This window comes from Chanodichthys erythropterus, chromosome 3, assembly GCF_024489055.1.
Source record: "Chanodichthys erythropterus isolate Z2021 chromosome 3, ASM2448905v1, whole genome shotgun sequence".
Taxonomy (NCBI): domain Eukaryota; kingdom Metazoa; phylum Chordata; class Actinopteri; order Cypriniformes; family Xenocyprididae; genus Chanodichthys; species Chanodichthys erythropterus.
In genome coordinates, this window is record NC_090223.1 from 35,586,923 (window position 1) to 35,610,753 (window position 23,831).

Genomic DNA, 23,831 nt, shown 5'->3' on the forward strand with positions numbered 1-23,831 from the left:
GGGTGTTGCATATAATCTCTTAAACTGTTCTCTTAGGTAAGGGAAACCGTTAAGTGTTTAACGACAGCATCCCAGGTTTTGCCGTTAAAAAATTCTACTGTTGCCATGGACACGTTATTTGTTAATACGTATCGTGGTAAGTTTTCACAGAAAACAACATAATATGGATAAGGAAAACAAAAAAGAAAACCAAATATGAAAGAGACGAGAAACTCAAATTGATTGTTTACTCAAAATTGAGATTTCTGCCGTCATTCACTCACCCTGACACCCTCATGTCGTTCCAAACCCATAAGACTTTCATTCATCTTTGGATAACAAATAAAGATATTTTTAATATTCTCTCATCATTTATGTCCATTTATTGAAAGACATCCATATGATTACGGCTGTGTCGGAAGCTCAAATGTGCGCGCAAGAACCAATGAGGTTTGTTTTTGCGTGTGATGCACGCACGTTTGCGCTTCCGTTGACCATATAAGATATGTTATAAGATATGTTATATTTCATCAATGTTTATGTGAATAAACCGCTAAAGTACAATTTGTCTATCATTAAGCGGCCGATCGTGGCACGTTATACGACTTGGATTGAACCTGCTCACTCTGTGTAACACTTAAGGTGAAGTTTTACGAACCTTACGATATACTTAGGGAAATGAAGGTTAAGGGGCTTTATGCAACACTTACGCATTACTTAAGTGAAAAATATATACTTAAGGGAAATTCTTAAGGGTTTATGACGTTTCGCCTAAAGAAACCCTTAAGTAACACTTAACGGTTATTTTCTGCAACACCCTTAAGTTTAAGGGAAACATAAGGGCGATCTTAAGGGAAAACTACACTTGAGGTGCTTTATGCAACCGGGCACAGGTCTGTGAGCCTTACTCACTACTGCTGAACCACTGAAGACAGTGAATTCTGTGCGTCTTTTTTAAAACTGACAGACATTGGTGGGTGGAGCTAGTGTAAATAGCATTTGCCAACAAGGAAGCTATTTGCACTTGGTGTAAATAGACACACAGAACGTATTTTTTCAAAACTCATTTCACCTTTAAGCACACATGCAACATTTGTTAAAACAGGGTTTTCAAACATTCAGTTATGAGTATATGAACGTGTGAATTCATGTGTCCACTGAATTCCTGGAAAAGATCATTAGATCACTGGGTGAAACTGACCGGTGTACATGGTTTCAGTCCCTTACCAATAAATGTCACCCACCTCTCTCTTTTCAATCACACTTCCTTTACTGAACCCATCAATGGCAATGAAAACATAATCAGGTCATATATTAGCAGTGAGCACACAGGATCATCACTGTCTTCCTTTCTTGCCTTTCAGTTGCTCTCTCTGTTGACAACTATCTTTCATTGCTCCTCACATTCTCTTGCTGTTTACCCTCATAGTCTGAAAGATGATTTTTTTCTGATCAAATAGTGAAGTAGCCAATGGTACCCACACAGATCTTTCTTTTGGATAAGTCACTTCACACTTTGAAATCTAAACAAAACCTCATCTTTACTCACATCACACTCCTGCTGTAATTTAAGATCATCTCACACGTCCAGAATCCTGCAGTTCTTCTAGTGACCAGCGCTTTGGGTAGAAATGTCAGCTGTCAAGTATGAGCCATAGAGATGAATTTTTTTCCACACAGGACCCTTAATTCAATCAAAGGACCGGATCAATAGACACCATGCTCAAAAACGCAACAGGCCAATAACAAACCATTTCTGAGCAGGAGGAGAGGGAACTTTATTGGCAGCCAGGGGAAAAAAAGTAAGTGAAATATAATAAGACTCTATGACATAAACTCTAAGTCAAAAATGCATACAAAGAGGAATAGCAAGTGCATTGTCTTCTTAAATGATCTTATATATTAATACCATCTAAAATAATTATTGTAGCGCCTCAGTTCAATAACAGCATGTTATTGTGTGTATTTTCACTCATAAGAGGAATATTTAAAATATTAAAGAATATTGCTAACACATTAACACATTTTGCTTTTATGGTTGTATTTCTAATAAAGGGGTCATAACATTTATTATTATTATTATTATTAATAGTAAAAGGAGTAGTAGTTTGTATGTATTTGTTAAATTAAATGTTCCCTTTAATACAAATTATTATTATTGAATTATTATTTTTCCTTCCTGTTTGTTGTGCCAAATATATAAATGTGATTCCATACTGAAATGTTCTGCACAAACCCTTAGCTTGTTAACATTGGGATCATCGGATTTGCAGAGCAGCAGGTGCTACACATAGCCAGGCAGAGCACAAGGTGACAATTCGTAACTACTTTACATTTTGCCGAATTGGTGGATAATTCGTATGAATTTGTTTTTAAACAATCTGCTTATGCCCCAGTCAGGGGCACCATAAACAGAAACAAGACAGAATTTCACCTGTTAATAACTATTTTTTCACCTTTGGGGCACCTGACAAGGGCCTCTTCCCATCCATTATGTTCTTCTTTGCGTCATTAATGCTGTATTTTAAAGTGACTTAAAGTTGACTTATGTCATTCTATAATGAACAGATTTTAATTTTACTGCTCTATTAAAAGTTAAAACTTGTTTTTGTTTACGATATACAAAAATAAACAATATAGTTCCAAAATGGTGATTTGTGGCTCCCCATTCTGGTGGGCCCATATGCCTGACGCTCTGCACCCCCCTAACTTTTAAGGCCTGTTCACACCAAGAACAATAACTGTAACAATAATGATATAGTTCTAAAAATCATTCTAAATATAAAACAATAGCAAAGACCACCATGGTGGTGTAAATGTGTGAAAGGTATGTTTATTGTCTGAGATCAGAAAGCTGTAGAAGTACAGATGGAGCCCTTTTTGTAGATAAGTGGTCTTTTTGGATTGAGGAGGATGTTTTCAGTTCTGAAAATGACAGTTTTCAGCGTTTTTATCTTCAAATATAAATATATTTAACCTGTGTCAAACATCAAATCTTAATGTTTACTGTGAGCTTTTTATGATAAGATTTTATCTTTCCTAGTGTTTTTTTGTTTTTTTTATATATCCTTTAATATCTCCTCTCGGTTACTTCCTTTCCCCTGGCTGTATCGCTGTGACACAGAGAGGGAGAAGAGAGGATGGGTGTGTGTGTGTGTGTGTGTGTGTGTGGCGGGGGTGGGGGTGGTGGGGGGGTTACTCAGTATAAAACCCTCAGTCTGAGAAAACGCCTCTGCAAACATACCCTGTCTCTCCTCTATATCTGCTTCTCTCTCTCTGTCTCTGTCTCTCTCTCCATTTCTCTCTCTCGCACGCTCTGTCCTTCACTCCCATGCGCACACTCCCTCACTTCATCCTCTCTACCTCTTTGCTGCCTCTGCCATCCCTCATTCTCTTCATTACCTAGTGCAACTCTGTCCACTAGACAATGGGATCGACTTTTTGGGAGCGCGTGTGAGCGCGTTCGCATGTATGCGCGTGCGTGTGTGAGAGTTGTATGCGTGTGAGTGAGATTGAGCGGATGTGGGATCTGTATGAGAGCTCTTTCCAGCCTGCCCAACGGATCCAGTGAGCCAGCTTAGCAAACCAGGCGTGCACGGAGCTAGGAAAGCGAGTGAGAGAGTGTGCATGTGGGTCTCTTTCACCCTTACACGCTCCTCTACACGTTTGGGATCCTAGGGCTTGGCGCCTTACCCCCGGGACCCCCCTGCACCCCTCTGTCTCTTTCACTCTCTCTGCGGTCTTCTCTACTTCAGCAGTCACCATTTCGGCTCCCGGCAGACCCACACTGGCTGCCCAGCCACTCCCGCGCCTCAGCCTGGGCAGGAAGACCCTGGTGGCGGCAGCTGTAGGGGTCATGCTGGTGCTGGTGCTGGTGGTGCTCATCCCTGTGCTGGTCAGCTCCGTGAGCAATGACAACAGCCACTACGAGATGCTGGGCACCTGTCGAATGGTGTGCGACCCGTACCAGAACAAGGGCACCACCACAGGCATCACCAGCACCGGCTCTTCTGTGCAGGCCGAGGCCGAGGCTCTGGCCGACCACAGCAACATGCCTCCACCCTCCACGCTCCTCCAGGGGCCACAGGGGAAGCCGGGCCGGCCAGGCAAACCCGGACCTCCGGGGCCACCAGGGGAGCCAGGGCCCCCGGGTCCGATGGGGCCCCCGGGGAACCGGGAGGACAGGGGCCGAAACGGGGTCCTGAGCCTGGGAAATGATGGAGCTATCAGCACGGTTACATACAACACGCACCCACGGGTGGCTTTCTACGCGGGACTGAAGAACCCGCACGAGGGCTATGAGATCCTCAAGTTCGACGACGTGGTCACCAACCTCGGCAACAACTATGATGGCACTTCGGGCAAGTTCATCTGCAGTGTACCGGGCACGTATTTCTTCATCTACCACGTCCTGATGAGGGGAGGTGACGGAACCAGCATGTGGGCTGACCTGTGCAAGAACGGACAGGTGAGTGCTTAGCTATCACTTGATCATATATATATATATATATATATATATATATGAGAGAGAGAGAGAGAGAGAGAGAGAGAGAGAGAGTTAATATTTTATTTCAATGTTACGGTTTTACTCTTTTTCAGTTTTACATTTTATTCTGATCTTTTTCAAGTATTGTTTATAAAATCGTGTTGCATATCTATAAAGCGCATTTCTTCATCTCGTGTTACAGTACGTGCTGGTGGTTTGAGCTGGTATTCACAGAGCGGATCTAAAATTAATTAAGCTGTTAATAATGACCCCACAGAGGACAAAAAAGGCTGTCGTTTCTCTCCCTCCTCTCCTTTTTTTTTTTTTTTGTTTCGTGTGAAACTGGTGGGAGACGCAGTAACATCTGCTGTGAGTTTCTCGTCCCCCCAGAGCACGCGGGTGAAGTTCGCACAGCTGCGGCGCCACATACCCGGCGAGAAGACACGAGCTGAATGCGCTTAATGCGCGCTGACATTGTGCGCGTGTCCCCGTTAACAGAGGACAGAGATTCTATCTCTCTCTCTTTCTCTTTTGAGGAATTGTCTTAGCGTGGGACACTTCAAAGTTTGCCGCTCCAAACTTTTTTATGAAGTGTCCAGTGTGTTTTAAAGCGCGTAATTATATATCTTATGCATCTTAGGAGAATATGTTTTATGTTTATTGATGTATAAATATTGCAAAAGTTGCATCAATTTCATTAATGTTATCATTGCATAGCTATATTAAAGGGAAATATATATATATATATATATAGGCTACGATTCGAATAAGTTTACACTAAGCCATATTTGCGAATGTGGCTATTTTCCCCACGAAGCTTATTGACATAATTCCTCTTTAATTAGGGAGCGCGAACGAAAATGCCAAAATTTGACAAAAATAGGCTGCGCGTGCCAAATCGTGCAACTTCATGAACTTATAATCACAGTGCCAAGCTACAGCCACAAACACATCTTATTAGCTTAACATGTCCCAGGAAACGACCATTTAATGGCCTTTTACTCTTCTTTTTCTTTCCGTCCTTTCCTGTGTGCGCGCGCGTGTGTGTGCGCATGTTTCGTTCAGAGCTTTTGTTTGTTTGCGCTATTTTAATGATAAAATGTGGAGTTGTGCATGAAATACAGTGACATGTCAGAAAGTGCAAACAGAAATACACAGGATCTGAGATCATTGTGAAGGTTTTGTCGCCACAGTTTTAATTCCTGATACAACATTTATCAGAAGACCGTTATATATTAATTGGAGTCGTTTGGCACGGCAAGAGGGAGAAAGGCGCACGTGCAACGTCATCCACAGAGTTCTGCTGCACGCGCAACGGGGGATCTCGTGACAGATGGAATAGAATTAAGTAGACTTTAGAGTCTCTTTTAGGATCTAGTGAGTAAGAATTCACATTTTCAAATAGGCCTACTGAAATGTTACATCGTTTCGGAAGTGTAGCCTACAAGGACACCAGCCCACAAGGCCAGCTGTGACTGACTTTTAATATAAACTTCTGTTTACATCTGTCCTGGCAGACAATTGACAGCATCGTTCATAAACGTTTTAAACGCTTACTTATGCAGGCTAATTAACTGTTATATATATATATATATATATATATATATATATATATATATATATATATATATATATATATATATAATATAATTTTTTTTAATAACATTTAATTAAATAACTGAATACAAACGACAAAACAAAGGTTTATCTGATGTGTCCTTATATATTGTGCGCTTTTGTGCTTATAAATTGGCACCAATGTACTGCGTTATAGTAATCGTGTTTTACATGAAGCAATCAATTAATAAACGTCTTTCAGACTTTTTTGAGATACAGTCTGTGAGTTCACAACGACCACTGTCAGAAAAAAAGCTACGGTGCTGTCACTGGGGCTGTACCCTAGGGTACAAAGCGGTACTAATATGTACCTTTAAGGTACAAATATGCACCATTTAGGGGTAAGTAAGGTACAAAGATGTACTTTTTTCACTTTTGTACCTTAGGGTACAGCCCCAGTGACAGCGCCGTACCTTTTTTTTTCTGACAGTGTACTAGATAATCAGAGAATACACTTCAACATTTCAAGTTCTTTAATATAGGCGCATATTCAATGAAATGAAAAGTTAACTTAAATGTCTCATATTTGCCTCGCCAATGCGACTCATAAAGTGTGTTTGTCAACATGTATTTTAACTGTTTAGCTAAAACTGCACCTGGAATTGAAAACGGGGTGAGGAGAGCATCACCTGGAGGGCGCGTGTTGTTTTTAGTCTTTCTGTGGCCCGGAGGTCGGCGCGCGCAGCGTTGCCGCAGCAACTGGAGCTTTCGCGAGACAGCCGATATTTCAGTCAGATAAATACAATTACCGAGGGTTATCCGACCGCCGCCGCGAACATCCAGCAGCCGCTCTCAGAGGATAGTTCAACTCCCATAAAGAAATTGTCACAGACCGCCAGACGTTTAAAGGCTGGCCCTGAGGGTAAGCGGAAAAATGAAAGAGATAATAAAAGGAAGCTAACGGTCATAATATCCGAAATTGAAATATGTTTCTTTTTTGTTCCCAACATGTCTTAAACTCTCTCTCCCTCCTCTGCTCATATGTGTCTCATACCCCTCCCTTTCTATCTCTTTTTAAACCTTATAAAGTTAATCGTGTTCTTCATTAGATCAAACTAGGCAGCTAGCTGAGTTCTTGTAAGCGCTTCATGTCTGTTATACTCTGTTAATTTATCTCGTCTGGTCTCTTGGTGCCATGACAATGTGGGCAGATCTATTCCTCTTAATTAAGACGAACACTTGCTTCTGTCACAAACAGAGACAGTCTTTAATTTTATTATTTATGCTTTAATCCGAATCAACCACAGTAAAATGCCTTCCCTGCAAGAAACCTAAAAGCAGCACTTGGGTAGATTGTTGTACGCAGAGAAGTTTTCAAAGGTCTCAACCTTTGTGAACTTCTCTGTTGTACAGCTAAAAAGTTTGTCTGCTAACTTGCAATCTTCCCAAGTGCTGTTTTAGGTTTCTTTGTTTGCCCTGTGTCCTAACTAGATTGCCTAAGCAAAACCATAAAAGAAGTACACTAATGGCAAAGGCGAGAACAGGCAAAAACTGCTGGGAGCACAGTACAGCATTTATGGAGTGTGCGAAGGAAGAGCACTGGGAGAGCATATGTTGTCGTAAAGCACCGTCTGTTGAACACAATGGGTCCTGATCTCTAGAGACCGTCCTCACAGACTCTTTAGGCAGACATGGGCGACGAGCCTTCCTCCTGAGAGCAAGCTAATCTTTATAAAGTGGTTACCGCCTCACTAATTAAACCGCTATTCCAGATCAGAGGAATTGCAGCAGTGTTTGTGTGTGAGTGAGAATAGGCATATAGGACCTCAGGCGAGCTGCTGCTGAATGAACTGTTGTCGGAGTCTCACAACGCTCCCTAACAGTTTAAAAGAAACTTTCACTATTTAACTTTGTTGTAACCCTCTTACTGTGAATGTGTGTGGACGCAGTATAGTGGTTCTCAATGGCAGTGATGGAGTGCTAACAGACTTTCAGCTAGTCTGCTGTATCCCTGTGGACTTACTCTATTCTTCAAGCGGCCACTGACCATACCGCCATACAAACCCACACAGCTGGTGTGCAAGATGTGTACGTGAGTGAATGAGAGAGAGAGGAAAAAAAGAATATATATATTTTTTGTTCTGGTGAGATTGCATTTTATGTGGAAAATATTAGCGCTGTAATTATTACCGCCGCTTTTGCTTTGTGTTTAATGGATTTTAGCTTTAACACACATGCATTTCTTTTCATCCATTTCCACTCCTCTTTCCAAGCTCCTTCCGTTTATCTCTCGCCATCTTTTTCTTAATTTGCCAAATATTCTCCAAAAAAAAATGCTATTTTTGCCAGATGGACATGTACAGATGCCTTTGCGTTCCTTTTGAAACTCCGCTGGCTTTACAAGGAATTCCACTTCAAATGTGATAAAGGAGTAAAAAATAATGAAAGACTGGGAAAAGAAAAGGCGTTTGTAGCATGCCAGAGAGCCTTTTTAATCGTAATTAAAAACTTTGAACCACATCCAGATTGTGCTGGCACCTGTCCTCGTGTTCCTTCTGTTGATATTGTCATTAATCCACCCAAACCCATTCTGACTTCATTATAAGCAAATGCATCCAGGCACTCTTTGTGTTTCTCAAGAGGCTCCTTCGGGATAATCTTGCTGTCTCAGACCACACTCACACAAGAACACACACTCACGCATGCGCAGATGTGCGCAACTATCTGAAGATTCACCTGCAGCTGGTTTATAAAGTACTAGATATGTCTGTCAGTGAGCTAAAGGAATACTTCACTCTAAAAATGAAATTTCCGACAACGTTTACTCACCTTTTTTTTGCACAAAAGATATTTTGAAGAACTGTTTTCATCCATATAATGAAAATCAGTGCGGTCCAAAACAACATTAGACCCCCTTGACTTTAATTGTACACAGATTAAAACACATTTTTAAATGTGTTCAATAGCAGAAAGGAATTAATAGATGTTTAGAACGACATGATAAATCATGACGGAATTTTAATTTTTGGATGAACTGTACCTTTGAGCATGACGTTCACTCGCTCCTTCATTCACATGTCTTTGGGCATAGTGCAAGCTTAAAGGCAATTGTGTTTACATGACTAGGAGAAATATGAATAATATATGTATACAGTATGTGTGTGGGGGGAAAAAAGCACACTTCACCATCTGGAACAGCAAAAACGTGTTTTTAATTACAGAGTTCAGTGTTTAGTTATTAGAGTCAAACAAATTACTTATGTTTAATTACACAGCGTACATAAATGCAAGTGTTGTTCATTAGTATTTGGATGAGGAGAGAGACAAGTAACACGCTGCTAGAAGGAAAACATCCCCGGGATCAATACTACATTTGCTGGAAACAGGAAAAAAGAACATACAGTATAGTGTGTGCAATTATTACTTTGGTTGAAGTATACAAAATCTTTCACTTGTCTTTTCGCTCAGAAGCAAACTTATTATCCTCAAAATAATCTCCTGAAGGAAGTCTGCAGCATCTTTTAACAAGTTCAATAAGCAGTCCTCTTCAGTAACAGCTTGTTAATTTGCGTTGGAGGTAGAGGGTGTACTTGTGTTTCAGTCAAACACGCTCTTCTCGCTCTCCACTCTTCTAATCAGCTGTTGAGGCGCTGGGGCGGGGCCTTTGCCCCTGATGTGATGTCTAATTGGACACTAAATTTGCCACCCAGTGGAGCAGAACATTAAAACCAGTCTAATTGGGTGCTGTAGGGTTATTAGCACTGGATTTTCCCATGCTGCGAAGAAATGCCACACGTGTCACAAGTGTCTGGGTGAGACGGAGCAAACACTGCGGAGGAATCCATCATTTATTTATAGGCAAAAAACCTATACTTTTAAAGCACAGTCCTTCTGCACCTCAGCTCTATCAGTCAAATATCCAGCCCAGAGAGACCTCAGCGCTACTGCTGTAAGCATGCATGTTCAATATAAGCACTAAAATAGCTGCGCCTCCCTATCTTGAGTGACTGTGGCCTGGTCTGTGACTCAGGAGGAGACCCTCTACTTCTTTTAATGAGCAGAAATCAACACACACTCACTCACATGCAGTCACACTGATACCCAAACCCCCTCTCGACTCATGTTTTCATGTGTTCAACACACAGACTTGCACACACACACACACACACTCATGCTGTCCCAGGGAATAACAACTTGCCCCTCGGCAAAGTTCCTCTGTAAACATCTTGATGCTTCGATGATGCTTTCAGTGACTCTTTCCACTCAGACGCTACGTACGTCCGCTGCGACTCCCTCGCTCAGCCCACTTACTCGGTCGAATTAGTCAGCGCGTGTACGTGCGTGTTTAACACCTCGATCACCTCGGAAAATAAACAACAGCTACTGTAAGATTACTGCTATCCGCCCAGTGCCAAATGATGAATAGGGCAATTCATGAAAAATGTATGCTGCAGCAAAAACCATGCGTTTCTCCCTCGCTCCCTCTCCTCATCTTTCTCTCCCTCTTCCTCAGTTTCCCCCAAGACTAGAATTACTGCACTCTCCTCATTATGGTACTGAGAGGAGGTGAGACTACTCTATCATACGATAATGCGTTATAATGCAGCGAGATGTTTCATTATGCAGCTGCGCTCCTCAAAGACTTCAGAGGGGCTTCGCGTAGAGGTCAGGCCACTGTGTGCACACCAGGAGCGATTTCAGGAGTTCAGCTTTAGGGGATCCGTCAGTTGTGGTTTAGGGGAATATTTCTTGCTTTAAGTTTGAGGTCACTAGTTTAAGTCGAGCTTGACTGACAGTTCTTTTAAACAAACCAATTAAACTGCATCTGTTTGTCTGTTATATCAGTAACAGTGGCATACACTTTAGTTTGTAATTGTTTGCATCACTTTCTAGAAGGAAGAATAGCACTTAATGTAACATACTTTTCTGAAATCTTTTTTTGGTCACACTTTAGTTTAGGGTCCAATTCTCACCATTAACTATCTATTAACTAACTATGACTTTTGCCTTAATAAATTATTGCTTATTAATAGTCTAGTATGTACAGTAGTTGTTAAGTTTAAGAATTAAAGGGATGTAGAATATGGCCATTCAGAATTAGGCATTAATATGTGCTTTATAAGTACTAATAAACAGCTAATACCCTAGTAACATACATGCTAAGCAACTAGTTAATAGTGAGAATTGTGAACTAAACTAAAGTGTTACACTTTTTTTAAACAACTGTTGAAAATGTAATTGAGAACACTGTAAAAACTAATAACCTATATCTACTCCAGTAAAATTGTGGCAACAGATTACAAGCAATATTATTAATTAAATTTAACAAATAGAATTGAGTTAGAATTAATCAAATGAATTCCTTAAATGTCAACCAATTAAAATTTAAGTAAAATTTAAACAAAAATATCTGAATAACAGACAACTCTTTATGTTTTATTGCCATCATTGAAGACACCTGATGATAACAAGAAGAATCACTAACAGAGGTTTAGATGTTGATTTTATTGAAAATGTTTGATCACCATTATGGTGATCGGTGTTTCATTTAGTTGGACAGTTTAACTCTTTGCTTTTTATGTCAGTTTGTGTTTTTTGTAATGGTGTTTGCTAATTTTAAACATTTTAAATGGTTGACTTTTAAGGAATTCATTTGATTAATTCTAACTCAATTCTTATATGTTGAATTGAATTAATAATATTGCTTGTAATCTGTTGCCACAATTTTATTGAGTAGATAGAGCGTATTACTTTTTACAGTGAAGATTCTGAGTGAAATAACCTAAGACAGGGTTTTTCAAACTTTTTGATGCCAAGCTTCCCCAAATATGATGCAATTAATTATCATTGCAGGTATATAAAGGCAATAATTCATAAAATATAAAGGCAGGTAAATATTTGCATGGATAATGACCCATTTATATTGTTAAAAGTAGTAATACTAATTGTTTTGCTAAACATAAGAATTTGCTATTTAAGTGCAATTTAAAGCCCAAAATATTTTTTTGTATTAAGCTTACTATTTATGTTTTTCTTCTCGTATGATGTATTTCCAAAAGTCTGTCAATTACAGATTTTTGTGGAGCTGATGTGACAAATATAATGAGGTCTAGGTTCAATTATCCCGTACACCACAGCCAAAACTTTACGAAGATTTACAATGGATTTGGTTATAAAAGACTGCACATGTTGTAAACTACCTGTCTGTTTTCGCAATCAGTCTAAAAATCAGAACACAGAAAAGTCTTTTCTTTTTTTTTTCTCTCATTTTTTTTGCGGGGGCTATTTTGTGAACTGTCTTCCTTGACTTCAGCTACTTGAACTGTGTATGAATCAGACTGTTTAGATTTCTTTTAGATGCATAAGTGTGAGTAACTGATGGAAAGCTGCTCTGGCATTAGCTGATGGCTGTTGGCATCCTCTTCTCCATCCAGCTGGCCCTCGTCTATCATGGCCATCAGCACACGACATGATTATTTAAACTCCTTCTCAGTAATAACTTTATTAGTAGTACTTCTGAAGTTTTATCAAAACCTATTTTCACTGCTGTTCATCCTTCATTCTCTGCAAACACCATGGCCCTTTTTTCTCAAACAGTTTTAATCATTGTTTAAACATTTTATCAATGTTATTTAAGTATTCCTGGAGTATTCGCTGACAAGACAAAGAGCAGCTGGGTAGATTAATCTCTCCGGGTGTCTCTGCGACAGATGGAAATGAAAGCGTGGCACCTTCACTTTTGTTCTCCACAACTTATCTTGTCCTTAATCAGGTTTGCTTTGCTAATAAACCCAAGTGAAAAGGATCACACGTGAGTCTCTAATGTCCTCAGGAATTTCACACAACCAGTAAGCATCTGGCTCGCTCTCGTCCATGAGGGGATTTTTCTCCGAGCGCTGTGTGAAGTGCTTTGCTAAGCCTCGATCAGAGATGCAGCTCACAGTCCACCTTTTAATTATAATTAGAGGCAGGCGCATGCTTCAATTGAACCACACTACCACTAACTGTCTAAAAGCCTATAATGGGGTAGGATAAGTCAACTGGTGTCAGTCACAGGAAAAAAGCAAGAAAGAGAGAAAGACGGACATGGAGACTGCAGGATCTGTCCATCAGGATTAGTTTGCTTTCCATAGATGAAATGTTTCATATCGTTCAGAGACAGATCAGTCTCTGGCAGGGAAACACTGCTGACATCTGTAAGAATATCCACTGGCTACAACTGCGTTTCAGTCGCAGCATGCTTAATCTCTCCATTGACTGTATTAAAAAATTGTGCCAGGAAATTCAAAGGATAAGGTGTAAGGTTTGGTTTACTAAGGTGCAGTTTTATTACGTAAATTCCAAGGCGTATGTTTGAGTTCAGTAATACATTTCAACTAGACAGATGAACTACTGTCTGTTTTACTTGATTTTTTACAGCTGATCAGAAAAAAGTCCAAACAATAAAGGTTTGAAGACTTTATTTAAAACAACATAAATCAACTCTTATATATGATTAGAAAAACAGTTTATATATATTTATATATATTTACACTCTCAGCATTTGATTTCTGAAGGTTCATGTGACACTGAACACTGAAGTACACTGACGTAACGGCTACTAGAAAAATCAGCTTTGCCTTCACAGGATTGAATTACATTTTAAAATGTATCAACATAGGAAACAGTTATTATAAATTGTAAAAAGATTTCACAGTAAAGAATTAGGCTATAAAGAACAACATATAACACTTTACTCTATTCAATGCATTAACTAAGACTGAGCAATAGCTACATTTGTTACAGAAAGTGTTATTTTTTGTTAATGTTAGTTTAGAAACACAACTGATCATTGTTAGTTTTATCTCAGGTCCATTAAATAAGTTATTTTGATTTTAGTAATGTTATTAAACAGTAACTAAGAAATTAACATTAATTAATAATAATTAATACTTTGAGTATTTTTATTGTCAGTTTAGTGATGAATTAACATGTTAACTAATGTTTTCAAAGTTTTACTGAACAATAACAAATAATCAGAACATTTCTAATCATTAGGGCATGTTGTAGTCCAGATTAAAATATAAAAATGTTTAGGTTTGAAAATAAATATCCTTTTAAGTCTTTTTTAAGTATTCACTATTTAGTGCGGTGATGAACAACACTGAGATTACAAAAAAATGAATAGCTGTTTGAAGCATTTTAAAAACTTAACTAGCGCAGTTACTTTGTTTGCACGGTTTCCGTGGTAACCGCTGCACGCAGCTGTTCCATCAGCGCCCTCTGCTGTCAGAGAGTGAACGCGCACTTTCATTCAGCTCGTCTCCTTCACTGATTCAGCCATGTGCTTCTCGTGCACGTTGGGATTGTTTACATCTGAGCGTGAGTCCTTTTGACGCAGAATACAGCGGTGTTGTGCATTTTATACGATTGATGGGTAAAGTATTCTCAATTGCCTTATAAAAAATGAATTGGTAATAAATTATTATTCACGGTATTCTGAAGTGCCGACGATTACAATATCGTGCATATTCATTATCGCGATTTATCGCATTACCGAATATCGGCACAAGTCTACAACTCTGTCTGGTCCACAAACTACGTTTCACAACCAAACACGCGAGAAGTGATAAGGAAATAACAAAAGGTCACGCATGAGACTGGAATTGTTATTAAAAATGCTAGCCCGCAAGAAGCTAGCGATCCACATTGTCTGTACGCTAATTTTCAGCAAAAAGGAGAAAAAGAAAAAAAAGACGGAGGAAATGTAATATATATATATAATATATAACTCCTCCCCAAACTTCCCGCTGCCCTGAATCTTGCTCATTGGCTGTAGTCATCGGCGATGTCATTTTCAGTCAGGACACATTTCACACAGCAGGATTTTGAATCGCAGACAGGTCCAGATATTTATCATGCCAAATATCTCATTGGCATCGTATTGTTGATTCTCTAATATCACTTCTTTGATAATTCACATTGCGTGATTTTCAACGATTCACAATTTCGGCCATTTGTCGGCGATTTTGCAAAATCTGACGGCGAGTGAAAACATGCCTAAAATCATGCAGTGTGAGCTTGACATAAGAGACTTTATTTTAAAAAAAAAAATCAAAAATCATATTTATTCCAAATCTTTTAACAGTAGTGTATCTAAAGAATAGAAACATTGGAGCTTATTCAGTGATGTCTTGACTTGGCTAGGTACCTGTCCTAAAGACCATCCCCAAATCTACACACATGCTAAAAAAAAAATTCACAAAACAAATGATTTATGATTATGTCAGTTATCTACAAGTTTAGACATTCAGGTCTTTGATCAGTCACATAAATTGTGCAGTATCACCAGAGAGGTCTCGCTCTGAAAGTCTATAAACGCGTGGCATGTATGTGCTCTGAGCGCACGCCGACTATTTTCCAAAACAGGGACAAACAGATGTGTGTCAGAGCAAGGCCGCCGGTTTCCTTCTGTTTGAAATGCTAAATGCAGGCTGTCTGTCCCCCTAACCCAGCCCTAAAGCTCAGCAATGTCTTTGGACTTACATTCTTTGACTTTGCCCAACTATACCGCCTCCCTCCCTCATGTGTTCCCCTTGGACATGTTTTCCAGCTATTTCACTCCATATTAAATGAATATTCTGGGATGCTGTGTTGTAAATGGCAGCATCTGTGGCATGCTGTTGATTACCACAGAATCATTTCAACTCAAAGTTCAGTTTGAAAAAACAAACAAAAGTGATAGATATTCACTTCTAATGGAAGTCTATATGTGGCAAGTATACAACGGTCGCCCCACATACTTCCATTGTAAGTTCATTTACACCTTTTTAGTTTGTTTTTACGACTAAGGTACAAATAGTAATTAATTGACAGAATCACACAGAAGCTTTCTAAAGAGCCCAGAATATTCATTTAAATCTCAATGTTTATTGCAGTGACTGTCTTTGTTAATGATTTTGTTTTGGACTCAGCTTACACAGATTCTCCGTGGGCATCATAAAGAAAGGATTTACCGTGGACCTCTAAGAGGCAATTGATATATCCAGCTTTCTATTTGATTTCTGTTTACGCAGAGTTTGAAATGCCTTGTGGTGTCTCTTCATTGCTCCGGATATCAGTTATAGTAATAGTGGCTTTACCAATGAAATCAGTTTTATAGTATTGTCAATCAGAACACAGTTTCTGTCATTAAGTCTTTATATGGGTTTTTTTAAGCTTAGATTTCAACCACAGTTCAATTGCTTTTTAATTACCCTGAAATGATATCCCAACACAGCCAACAACGGAAGTCCGACCTCCCAGAGGAAGCTAATATTAAAACTAAAAAAAGATTAAAACGTGTTTCATCGAAATCCTCTCCAACAAATCCCACGCTCTCCCTGGGCACTAAGAGCTCACCCTTTAATAAGGCCGCCATGCAGGCTCTGTGTGCTAAAGGCGGATTATTTGATATTAATATGCACCGGACGATCGTCACCATGGATTCAGAATAGCAGACTTTGTTTGCACATCGATATTAGACTCACCAGATTTAATCAAGAAGGTAAACAATGAATAGAAAAAGGATAGAGAATAAAAAAGAGAGACAGTGCGACACAGAGTCATCTGGGTTGAGTGATGGGTAAGTCCTCTTCCATTTGACCGACAGAGACTTTAAGACGCCACTGAACAAGATGCACTGAATGTGCCATCCAAAGCAAACCTTACTTCTGAATAAGGTACTGAATTAAATGCTGGCAGAATATTGTCTGAACACTTCCCTATTTTTTTCTTTTGGCTTTATGAATATTAGTAGTATTAGCAAAAACTATTTAAAGCCACAGCATCATTCACTACTAAAACTGTCCATGCCTCATATATGTGTAAGGCACAAACTTTGAATACAATTCAGTTCTTTCTTTTGCTCTAATTAACATCTTTTCATTAATCTCAGTAGGTCAAAGCAAAATGTCACTCACTATTTTTACACTACTAGTTATATTAGGGTGGTGGGTGGGGAGAATGTTGTTGATGGCTAATATGAATCTGCAAATTTCAAACATTCACCTTTATCTCACCTGGTCTCAGATGAATTGAAAAAGGATTGAGAAAAATGGCAGACTGAATATTCATGCGAGTCTGGGTTCATCTCATTCTCATCTTCTGATTATACTTGATATAAAGACTGACAGAGCTATACCATTAACAAAGTAATTCACAGCTTTGGGGTGGCAGACAAAACTATAAGAATTATGCAATATCAGGAAAGTGTTGCTAATGTTGAAACCTGTAGATGATGGCAGAAGACTAATTAATTTACACTTCAAAAAGTAATCAAACATTGACGGTATTTTGTAGAAGATTTGTAAAATGAACATGATGGATATAATGTAAAATGTACAGAATATATATATTTTTAAAATATTAATGTGACACTTACTAGAGGTAAAAGTGGTGGGGCAGTGAAGATGGTGGACAGATGGCCACAGGGTCAGTGTCTATCCGTCTCTCTCAATCCTTTCTCATCTACATCACCAGTCGTCTGCTCCTCTTATCTGAGTTATTGATAGTCTGCTCTCGACCTCTCAGACCTCAAGACATGGAAATTGATGGAAATAGAAGTTAAAAAGAGGGGAAAAAAGGGAAAGAGAGAAATAGAACTGAAAGTCATATAAGATGATTAAGAAAACTAATTGGATGGAAGAAAAACCAGACATGCATGTGAAGAGGTTTATAAAGGAGAACATAATATATGACAAGAGAGACTCAGATAAATGAGAAAATGTTTCTTTGCCTGAGAGGAAGAATGTTAACCACACAGAATATATAGTGTTTTTTTGGTATTTGGACAATTTAGCTACGTTTAAAAATGTATGAATATAACAAAATACCAAATCAAGCTGCATTTATTTAAAATAAATATAGCACAAGCTGGTTTTAAAGCAATACATACACTGTAAAAAAAAAAAAAATGACCGCGATTTTAACGAAAAACAGTTCATTGGTTTACAGAAAGTTTCTGTTCTATATACGGTGAATAACTGTAATAGATCTAACCATACATTTAATGTAATTTACGGTAAAATGGCATTAAATGTACAGTTTTTGGAAGTGAAAAATAACAAGTTGTTTTATAATTTACAGTGAAAAAACGGAAATTGACCTGTGTGACACTTCACATTTGATATATTTTCATTGAAATAAATATGTTTCTTAGTTTTATTCTAATCAGTTATGTACATTAGGGTTTTATGTTACATCTAATGTTGTTAAATTAATGTTTATTGCATTTTTTAAACTTCATATGTGTTACCATGATGGTGTTCAGTGTTTGTGTGATTGACAGACTGTGCGCCTTCTAGATATTAGTATTGTCCTTCTCAGATTGTGGAAAAGCAGCTTGTGATGAACTTTGATTCATCATGTGACTCATTACTGTGTTTGATGGTTGTCAGTGTACTACAAAGGTACAAAACAGATATTTTAGTATTTCAATAGGTTGGTAAATTAACATTAGATCAGTTAATGAAATACGTTTTTACCGTAAATTTAAGAGAATTTTTTTACAGTGGCAAAGTTATGAACTGTAATTATTACAATACAAACCTTTAATTTATATGGTTTTGAACTGTAAAATAGACAGTAAAGTAGTGCTGTCCTGTAAAATGAAAAATTTTGCTTCTGTATTTTTTTACAGTAAAGTTCTGGCAACCACAGCTTCTGCTTTTTTACCGTAAATTTTACAAGGATTTTTTTTTTTTTTTTTTTTTTTTACAGTGTATAAGGAAAAATAAGGCACTTTCTTGTTGTCAAAACAATTAAATATATCCACAGTTTTGGTTTGATATTGAAGTGCCATTCATATAATTCAAGCGTGGCTTCAGTGTGCAAATATTCTTTGGGATCCTTGTAAATACAGATGTGCCAAAGGCTTCATCCAAGAATCCTGAAGCTTTATGATGGCTGTATACCTGCCATATCTCACTCTTTTCCATGGCCCTGTCACATTTCTCTCCATTCCTTCTTGGACTGTGCTCTGTCCATCATAATTAAAGAACACATTACAGTTTCTGGCTGACAAACCCACTGCCATTCAGCTCAAAATGAAAACTAATGAGAGGGCTCCACTGTGTTTGCTGATCCTGCCGCGTCCCTGAGGAGGGCTGGTCCACCTCTCCGGATGATGGAAAGCTCTAGATCTTTCTCTCGCTTTGGCTCAGAAAATGGACACTGAAAGAGGAGGGCGAATTTCGGGCAATGTCACTCATGCTGCACAGCACTCTTACGCTGGCACATTCGGTAAACAATGTGTCCGATCGATAAGGAATGATTCTGGCAAGCGCTGCCTCAGCACAAAACGGAAAACACACTGCAGAATCATTCAATTTGAAGGAATTGACAGCTCTTTTCAAGATAGCTTCATAATATTCTCTCTCTGTTTCTTTATCACATTTTCTTTCACCATTTGCTTCGTCACTAAAATCACAAGCTGAAATGGTCCTATAGAAATCCTCTGCTGAAATTCAGAAGACCTGATTTGGTTAAATGAAATAAGTCCAGTTCAACCCCACAGTGTTAGCCTGTGTGTGTAACTAAGTTTATATATTTTGTTGGCTACTTACATAATGAATAAATAAACATGAAGTATTGATTGATTTCAAATAGTTTGAAATGATTATTTATCAGAATCTGAAGTTATCCATAATTAATAAACCTGGATATTTATACATTCCAGCATTTCAGATTGCACTTGAGTAAAGTGTATTCAGCAGCAGCTGGTCAAACCAGCGCTGCCCCGCTACCCATTACACTTCAGCACTGCAAGCTCATGTGTCCCTCTACAGCCACCGTACCACAGCCCAAACATCCATATGGCCTTAACCTCAGGGAATCCCCTCTGCCAGAGTATTTACAGAGTGTTTGTGTGGATGAACGTAATTAGACAGCTACACACGCACATGCATACCCGCAAACATCAGCCAACATTTCAATGGGGCAGGTGGTGATATGTGCCTGGCTAATCAATCCAGCCATTTACTCAAGCAACACAAACATACTATCTCTGTTCCAAAACCTAGAGAGCTGCTGCACTGTCTACATAAGCAGCTGCCTCATATAGGCATAGGCAGGAACTCCACACCACACAAATAGAAGATACATGTATGGTTCGAGCAATTGATTTCAATAGAGTCTACTTGAATGGGAAAATGCAGAAATCTTAAAAGCTTACATTTAAATGACATATTTCAAATTAGCAACAAAATCTAACATGAACTGGCCCATAAAGGTTGCTTCTCTAATAGAATAATAAAAAAAGCATTTTAGTTCAGTAAAGCCAACATACATTTGGTGTACATCTCAAACTTCTAACAGCAGCTGCAGTTAGAATTGATTTTGACTTTAACAATCGGTAATTAGCTCTTTTATTTAGAAGGTGGTACTTATTCCATCATATTATTGCACTTTGTACCATTCATAAACTGGGTTTCTCCAGAGGTTACATTTGTCAGCCTCATACATCATCGAAACTGTCTCCTTTCAGAAAAGCAACCATTACATTCCAAATTAAGATAAAAATTACAGTCATTTGTTCTTCACAAGAAGTGCTATTCTGAAATAAGACATTGTAAGACAATGTTTCGATGACATTTGTAGATGACAAATATCATCTCTGAAGGGTGCAGCTTTTAAAACGAGACAGCAAAAGTAATACGAATGAACAATTTTGATATATTCACAATCATTGGTTTGACAATTAGCATGTTTCTAACTTGACACAATATTCAGCACACAAATACTGGGGGAAAAAAATCTGTTTTTATTAAGTACTTCACAATAATAATTGAATGTGTATTTTTCACTGCATTCTGGCATTGCCTTTTTCTCAAAAAATGGATGCAGTGATATTGAATTGAATTGAATTGAACTGAATTGAACACCTTTATTGCCTTTGTATACTTGTATGCAATGAAATTAATAATGCTACACTATATTACTGGTACATTGCCACTCAAATGTAAAATGCAAAAAAAAAAAAAAAACTGTATATGAATATGATAAAACAAGAAACATCAATAAAAGAATAAACATATCTATCTTAATGAATAATAAATAAAACTAATATGTTAAAATGTGCCTGAAATTGGGTAAAAAAAGAAAGAAAAAGAGTTGTTTCAAACCTGTATGTCTTTATTTCTTCTGTACAGTGAAAGTCAATGGGGTCCATCAAAGATATAGAAAGACGGTTCACTCCTAGTTATAAATGGGAGAAACTGCAATGCGCAATATGGCGGAATACGTCACAGTAAAAGAGTCAATCGCCGATTGATAAAGTAATTTGTGTCATTGTAGCTGCCGTTAGAGGCTCTGGTTCCCATAGAAACCTGAGACCAGGGCCATAAACCACCATAGGCATTGAGGGGGACAAGTCCCCCCGTAATAATTGGAAATGGCCAAATTGTTGTCTTTGTTATCAGGGTGACAGAAGTTTAAAAAGTTACATTTTTGGCTGGTCTGCCTCAATGGTCTAACAGCGCTCATCAATGTCAAAATGATGGCCAATCAGATCAAAGAAGGCGAGGCTTACTATTCACTGGAGACGAACGTGAATTCCAACATGACGCTTTTAGTTTTTACAGTGAAAGAGTGCATGGTAAGATATAAGTAGCTAATAATGTAGTATTTGTCAACTGTTTTATGATGGATATGTTTAATGACCCACAGTAACATACAGTGATCAAAACTACTCAACTTTTTTCAGTTTTGAATTGAAAATATAATTTAAATATCATTTAAACTGTCTATAACTGAATGTGACAAGACAAGATGTTTTTTTTTTACATTTTTTACATATTAGACATACAAACTATATATATATATATATATATATATATATATATATATATATATATATATATATATATATATATATATATATATATATATATATATAAAGAGTTTAAATTAACTACCCGCCATTTTTAATGCTATTTTAGCCAAAGAAACAACATCTATGGGACAGTTCATGTCAAATGTTGTTGCCGATTTGAAATATGTTATTTAATTGTGAGTTCGCCAAGCAGTTTTTGAGATTTCAGGATTCCTCCATTCAAACAGATAGGACTTGGTCTTGGATGCCCAAAATAGCTGCTCGGAGGCGTTGCAAATATGGCCGCCGAGTGAACAGACGTTCCCTGGAAGGGACTTTGGGTCCATTATTGTTTTGGATTCCAAAGACTTTCATTCTATGGGCAAAAAGTTTCTTCCACAAAATAAAGTCATATCAGTTTAAAACAATGTAAAGGAACAGAACAATTGTCCCAGACAGCAACGTAGTGTGGCCCAGATTCGACCCACATCTGGTAAATGTGGATTACACATGGACCAGAAGTGGGCCGGATCTGGGCCGACACTATGTTGATGTCTGGGGTGGGTGGCCCTGTAAAATTTCCTTTTATACAAAAGACAAAGCATTAGTTTGTTAGTATGAAAGCAACAGACTGTACATTTTAATTAGCAAAGTCATTTCTGATCCTTCCACTTCCAGAACCCTGGTTCCCTCTATATTTCTTACCAGTATTGCCAAAGAGTGCAAGCCACATTATGTGGGAGGGACACACGTACACACACCAACTCCGCCACACACACTGGTGTTGATTATAATAGTGCGTCGGGGTTTGCTCTAACACCTCTGCCTACGGAGTCTCTCCCTCGAGTCTGAAAAAATCCTTTCAAACAGAACTCTTAATTAGATGGAACAGAGGTCATCTAGAACCAGAACACAAGGACACACAAATACACACCCACACAAACACTTCCTTACTTCCTTCTTTTTCTTTAATAAATAACATAGACATTATCTGAAGCTGAACTTTACGTCTAATAATGAACTGAAAGAAAAAAAGCCAGCCTGTCACATTCATTGCTTTTAAAACACGCTCACATTTCACAGCTTGTTGTGAGCGAGATCCAGGCAGTCAAGCTGTACATATTCATGCCTTTACCAGCTCGAAATGTAATTCACCAGACAGATTACAGAAATCCTCAGCAATTTCCCTACTGCTGTTGTGTGGTACTCGAACAAATCCACACATATTAAATCCATCCGTGTCTCAATCGTTTCCCAGCCCGCTCAGGTGAACGGTAACAGTTGTTATCAATTTTAAGCCAATCTGAATGTGTGTCAACGCTTGCGTGTTTTTATGCATCCCAGCGTCTTATGTGTTGGTGGATATCTGATATTTCCTGTTTAATGCGGGAGATTTAACCTTGGCAAAGGTTGCAGATTTTAAGTATCAGTGTCAGAAAAGGAGCTTGGCACTAAATACAGCTTGTGTGTTCCTATCACGTCATTTGTTTTTAATAGCTGGAGAAAGCTATCCATAGCATTTCCATACATCCCAATGACAGTTGCTTGGCTGGCGCAGAACCTCCCATTTTCTGAGCTAATCACCTGACACATTACTTGCAAAAAATGTTATTTAGTCAGAATAAACAGCTAATTGTAAATAGAGTAAGATGCCTTTTGGATCCAACTGATGTATTTACAGCATCTACCAACCATCTCGCTCTAACAGATCCATGCCAAGCAGCTAAACCTTGACCAACTGTGTCAGACAGACATTATTTTCTGTTACTGAAACTTTCTCTCTCTCTCTCTCTCATGTAGGTGCGAGCCAGCGCCATCGCTCAGGATGCTGATCAGAACTATGACTACGCCTCGAACAGTGTGATTCTGCATCTAGACGCTGGCGATGAAGTCTACATCAAACTGGATGGTGGCAAAGCCCACGGGGGCAACAACAACAAATACAGCACCTTCTCTGGCTTCATTCTTTACGCCGACTGA

The 23,831-nt window shown here is 38.4% G+C and overlaps 1 protein-coding gene across 1 annotated transcript; it reads left to right on the forward strand.

Moving 5' to 3' along the window:
* The first annotated feature begins 3,835 nt into the window (after window positions 1-3,835).
* Window positions 3,836-23,831, forward strand: c1ql1l2 (complement component 1, q subcomponent-like 1-like 2). The gene is made up of 2 exons (XM_067374541.1): window positions 3,836-4,447; window positions 23,652-23,831. Exons 1-2 carry the CDS (start codon window positions 3,836-3,838, stop codon window positions 23,829-23,831), a joined length of 792 nt encoding a protein of 263 aa, XP_067230642.1.

Coding starts and splice junctions, on each gene's coding strand:
- c1ql1l2 (XM_067374541.1), top strand. CDS start 3,836: ATGCTGGTGCTGGTGCTGGTGGTGCTCATCCCTGTGCTGGTCAGCTCC. Junction 4,448..23,651: donor ACCTGTGCAAGAACGGACAG/GTGAGTGCTTAG, acceptor TCTCTCATGTAG/GTGCGAGCCAGCGCCATCGC.